General features: G+C 44.5%; 1 protein-coding gene across 1 annotated transcript in view; it reads left to right on the top strand.

Annotated features, from left to right (window-relative positions):
- SLC7A9 (solute carrier family 7 member 9) overlaps positions 1–6,068 on the top strand; it is a 27,439-nt gene that overhangs the window by 19,491 nt on the left and 1,880 nt on the right. The window contains exon 11 of the mRNA XM_003798429.1: positions 4,714–4,888. Within this exon, the coding sequence (XP_003798477.1) occupies positions 4,714–4,888 (175 nt within the window). The remainder of the gene's footprint in view (positions 1–4,713; positions 4,889–6,068) is intronic.

The raw sequence follows: 6,068 nt of genomic DNA, 5'->3' as shown, positions 1-6,068 counted from the left end.
CCACAACAGCTAGCTAGTTTTTTTTTTTTTTTTTTCCCAGAGATGGTGTCTCACTCTTACTCAGCTGGTCTTGAACTCCTGAGCTCAAGCAATCCACAAGCCGTGGCCTCCCAGAGTATTAGGACTACAGGCATGAGCCACTGCACTGGGCCCATCTTATAATTTTTTAAAAAACCTCCCATGTTCCAGAGATTAACCCCCCATTTTATTTATTTATTTATTTATTTTCCCCCTGGGTAGAGTGCCGTGGTGTCATAGCTCACAGCAACCTCAAACTCTTGGACCTAAGTGATTTTCCTGCCTCAGCCTCCCAAGCAGCTGGGACCACAGGCACCCACCACAATGCCTGGCTATTTTTTTTGTTGTTACAGTTATCATTGTTGTCCTAGCTGGATTTGAACCTGCCAGCTTCAGTGTATGTGGCTGGCGCCCTCCCACTGAGCTATGGGCACTGCCTTTTATTTATTTTTAGTATTTTGGACACAGGGCCCTTGCTCTGTCACCCAGACTGGGGCACAGTAGCCTAATCATAGCTCAATGCAAGAATGAACTCCTGGGCTCAAGAAATCCTTCTGCCTCAGCCTCTTGAGTAGCTGGGACTACAGGCACATGCCCTGCTAACTTTTAAATTTTTTGTAGGGACAGGGTCTCACCACTTGCCCAGGCTGGTTTTGAACTCCTACCCTCATGTAGTCCTCCCATCTATGCCTCCCAAAGTGCTGGGATTGCAGGCAGGGTGATAACACCATACCCTGAAAAGATTTTTTAAAGTTTCTAAAATTCCTTTGGAACATAATGTAATTATATATCTGGAAGATGTAAAAGCATCAAAGAAAAAAACAAGAAAATAAAGTAGTAATATAAAATTAATGCCCTTGGGCGGTGCCTGTGGCTCAGTGGGTAGGGCGCCGGCCCCAAATACCGAGGGTGCCGGGTTTGAACCTGACCCTGGCCAAACAGCAACAAAAAATAGCCAGGCATTGTGATGGGTGCCTGTGGTCCCTGCTACTCGGGAGGCTGAGGCAAGAGAATTGCTTGAGCTCAAGAGCTGGAGGTTGCTGTGATCTGAGACACCACGGCAATCTACTGAGGGGGACACTGTCTCTAAAAAAAAAAAAAATTAAAAAAAATTAATGCCCTTTATGCAAACGCCATCCAATGAACAGACAGGGAGGGCAAGTCATCTCACCAAACAAAACCAGCCACACAGCAGACCATCCCCCATCTACTCAGGAGTGCTCAACAGTAAATACTTGAGGAAAGCTTAAGGAAAAAGTCATATGTGTTCTTGGATAGGAAAACTTAACATCATAAAGGTATCAATGGTGACCTAAATTAACTTAGAAATTTAATACAACTGCAGTAAAAAGGATCATCTAATATTTTTTCCTGCAGTTTACACAAGTTTAATCACAAAGTTAATACTGAAGAATAAATAACACCACCCAGGAAGAACCTAAAAAAAGGAGAACACTATTAGAATATTCTAAATATTTCTACCTTTCTAAATGTTAGAAATTCTAAAATTTGGCTCGGCGCCTATAGCTCAACCGGCTAAGGCGCCAGCCACGTACACCTAAGGTGGCGGGTTTGAATCCCCAGCCCGGACCCGCCAAACAACGACGGCTGCAACCAAAAAATGGCCGGGCGTTGTGGCGGGCGCCTGTGGTCCCAGCTACTTGGGAGGCGGAGGCAGGAGACTCGCTTGAGCCCAGGAGTTGGAGGTTGCTGTGAGCTGTAATGCCACGGCACTCTACCCAGGGGGACAGCTTGAGGCTCTGTCTCAAAAAAAAAAAAAAAAAAAAAAAAAGAAATTCTAAAATTTAATTATTGTGGTGCTGATGTGTAAAGAAAACAAATTCCTTTGTACATCCAAGAATGGGGAGAATGTTCCTATGATTCAAAAATCTAGAAGTTAAAAAGAAGAAAGATGTTACATGTAAGTCTAAAAATACATCCTTTAAAAAACAAAGTTAAAAACATGTAAGATAATGGGGAAAATATTTATAATTAACATCACAGAAAAGGCTAATATCTTAATAAACATCTAAAGAGTTTCTAGAAATTGAGACAGGAAATGCTGAAACTTAGAGATGGAAGAATGATAGTTCAAAGGAAAAACACAAACTACTCCCCCAGCAAACTCAGCTGGGCTCCTGCTAAGAGAACGAATTCTGAAATTATTCCTCTCTTAGTGAGATACCAGTTTCTCACCTATCCGATGGGGAGAAATCTTTTTTGTGTGTTTGTTTTTTTGAGACAGAGTCTCACTACGTCACCCTTGGCAGAGTGCTGTGGCATCACAGCTCACAGTAACCTCAAACTCTTGGGTTTAAGAGATTCTCTTGCCTCAGCCTCCCAAGTAAGCGGGATTACAGGCCACCTGCCACAATGCCTCACTATTTTTTTGTTGTAGTTGTCATTGTTGTTTAGCTGGCCCAGGCTGGGCTCGAAGCCCCCAGCCTTGGTTTATGTGGCTGGCACACTACCCACTGAGCTATGGGTGCCCAGCCACATGTGACTTTTTATGTAAGCTTACCTCTCTATCTTTCAGGAGTATTTTATAGTTTTTCCAGTGAGAAATCCAAAAGGTTGACCACACGGTCCATGGTGAGGCTGTGGGGAATGACCCTCTCCTGCAATGTTAGTGGATACAAATGGTAACAAGTACATGAAGGAAAATCTGGCGATATTTACCAAAATTATATGTGTGTCTACTCTTTGACTCAGCCAACCCCTTTTGAGGCACTCTATCCCTAATGAAACTGGAAAAAATATGAAATAGACACGCTATTTATACTGCATTCATTAGCAGTAAAGGTTCAACACAACCCCAGCGTCCGTCAACCAGGATTGATTCCACAGTGGCACATCCAAGCTGGAGTTGTGTGAGGCAGCAACAGTCACGGCCACCACCTTCCCTGTGACCACCACACGGTCTAAACCCAGCAAAGGAAAGGAAAGGCAGGGTGGGACCCTTTCGTAACTCCCTGCCTTTTAGGGAGAGTTCAGAAGATGAACATGTGTCTGTGTGTTCATTCTCAAAAGAAATAATGAGAGAATAAAGCAAGATCAAGAAACATTAAACGTTATGATGCTAAGAAACAAATATAAAAAGGAAAAAATTAAAAACAAGTACAGATAAACCTTACTCTGTAACAAGTAGGTGGCATGACCAGGAAGAGGAAACAGCACAACTCATACTAAAGTCTTCTGAATGAGGCTGGATTAATTAGTGTGATGTAAGCACTCCAAATTGTATTAAAAACCCAACACATTGTACCCTACAAATGCATAAATGTATTCATGATCTATGTGTATATGACTTAATAAAAGGAAAAAAAATAAGTATTCCAAATGAATTTCCCTTGTGGTATATAATATTCTTGTGGTTGGAAAAAAACTTTTTAAAAGTCTTAAACTTCATACCACCACTGGTTGTAGTACTGGTATAGCTATTTTGACATTTATTATATGTACATTACAAGATAAAAAGCAAGTAAGCTATGTTAAAATCATTAAGGAACAAGATTTCCCAAAGCGTAAGAAAAAAGAAGGCAATCTTTCATTTGAACTGGAAATGTCAGTGTAAATTCATGAATTTTTTTCCTTCTCGAAAACAAACCTTACTTTATGTCTGTCCTTGTAAAAGATAAGTACGCCAGTCACCAAATCATGGTTTTTCAATGCCCTTTCCCACTAAAAGGAATCAACGTTGCCCCTGAGAAACGGAGACGCTTGCGTCTGGCACATCCCACCAGGCTGCAGGCAAAACGCTCCCGCAGAACCTGGGGTCACATTGCAAGGACCCAGAGGCCCGGCTGAAGGGCTCCTGGCAGCCACTGACCGGACGTCCTGGACATCAAGAATGACTGCCACAGACTGAAACTTCTCAAATACACGAAGAGCCACGAGTTTTGAGTCGCTTTTAGAGGTCTTGAGGGCCAAACTCATCATTCTGAAAACCAAGAAAAAGAACCAAGCACTTACCCTGCCTTCCCTGACAAACTCCAATTGTCCAGAACGACAGATTTAGAAAATCAGCACTTTGTGACTCTCGCCGAAAGAACAAATCTATACAATGGTCCTGTGTAGCTGCTAAGACCATTCAAAGTTTTACCTTTACTTTTAGTGTGAAACCATGAACAATTACTGGGGACATTGATCCTGGTGCGGCTGACTGCTCCCCAGTCCCCACTGTCTTCACAACTCGGCAGCACAACAGAGGACGCCACACACCTCAGGACGCGCTGCTCCAGCCGGAATCGACTCTGCTTCTGAATCTAACCGCCAGCTCACAGCGGGGATGGGAGACGGGGACGCAAGTTACGTGACACCAGAAGGAAGTCCTCCGGTGAAGCCGAAGTCACCATGACAGAGAATTCATCCAATTCCTCCTCACATCAGTGACAAGATAAAAAAAGGAGGAGAGGGGAACACACATGTGAAAAGGGAAAAGTCCTCGTGAATTAGGGCACCTATACGGACCATTTCACAAGTAAAATCACATTTAAAATCTGGTATCTCTATTCTAGGTAAAAGAAAAAAGGTGGAGGAAATAGATTGGCAAAATTACATAAAAATTACGGGAACTGGAGGAGGGGCGCATGAGGGTTCATTATACTCTTTCTGTACCTATAGTTTTTAATGGAGAATTTCAAAGTGAAAACAAGTGCATCTGGCCGACCCTGACACCTGCCGCTCTGCCCCCAGGTGCCCGTGGTTGTCCCCATCCTGGTGACTCTCATATCTGTGTTCCTGGTCCTGGCCCCCATCATCAGCTCGCCCGCCTGGGAGTATCTGTACTGTTTCTTATTCATTCTGAGCGGCCTCATATTCTACTTGCTTTTTGTCTACTACAAGTTTGGATGGGCTCAGAAAATATCAAGTAAGTATCCAGAGAAGGGCTGTTTGGCTGCAAGGCCTGTCCATCACAGGACCCCACCTGGCCAGCAGGTCTCCCTCTTCAGCACGAAAGCCACTCTGTCAGTATGACACCTCCTGGTCCACCCTTGATCTTGTTCCTGTCAATTACTCTAACAAGTAGGAAGGCAGAACACTATTGTCTTTCCTTTTTTTCTTTTTTTTTTTTTGAGACAGAGTCTTACTCTGTCACCCTGGGTAGAGTGTTGTGGTGTTACAGCTCACAGCAACCTCAACTCCTGGGCTTTAGCCTCCCAAAGTTCTTTTCTTTTTTTTGAGACAGAGTCTGACTCTATCACCCTGGCTAGAGTGTCTTGGCCTCACAGCTGACGGCAACCTCAAACTCTCGAGCTCAAGTAATTTCTGTCTCAGGCTGGTCTCAGACCTGTGAGCTCAGGGGATCCACCCACCCTCCATCCTCCCAGAGTGCTAGGATTGTAGGTGTGAGCCACGGTCAGGCCTATTTTCTATTTTTAGTAAAGATAGGGTCTCTAATTCCTGAGCTCAAGTGATCCATCCACCTTGGCTTCCCACAGTGCTAGGGTTACCAGCCACGGCACCTGGCCACTATTGTTTTGTTTTTGAGACAAAGCTTCATTTATTAACCCTTGGTAGGGTGCTGTGGTGTCACAGTTCACAGCAACCTCCAACTCCTTGGGCTTAGGTGATTCTCTTGCCTCAGCCTCCTGAGTAGCTGGGACTACAGGTGCCCGCCACAATGCCCGGTTTTTTTGTTGTTGTTGCAGTTTGTTCAGGGCTGGGTTTGAACCCTCCACCCTCGGTATTTGGGGCCGGTGCCCCCAACTATTTTCTTTTTGATTGCAAAACACATGTAGCATAAAACTTACCACATTCACCACGTTTAGCAGTGTTGAGTAATTCACACTGTCCTTCCCATCCCGGGAGCACCTTCTCCTTCTGCCTGACGTGCAGACCTTGTCTAGACCATGTTCAGCAGTGCTGAGTAATTCCCGTTGTCCTTCCCGTCCCAGGAGCACCTTCTCCTTCTGCCTGACGTGCAGACCTTGTCTAGACCACGTTCAGCAGTGTTGAGTAATTCCCGTTGTCCTTCCCATCCCGGGAGCACCTTCTCCTTCTGCCTGACAAGCAGACCTTGTCTAGACCACGTTCAGCAGTGCTGAGTA

This window comes from Otolemur garnettii, unplaced genomic scaffold (genome assembly GCF_000181295.1).
Source record: "Otolemur garnettii isolate 467f Iridium unplaced genomic scaffold, OtoGar3 scaffold00135, whole genome shotgun sequence".
Taxonomy (NCBI): domain Eukaryota; kingdom Metazoa; phylum Chordata; class Mammalia; order Primates; family Galagidae; genus Otolemur; species Otolemur garnettii.
Note: the sequence above shows the minus strand (reverse complement) of the source record. Positions and strands in the feature narration are given on the sequence as shown.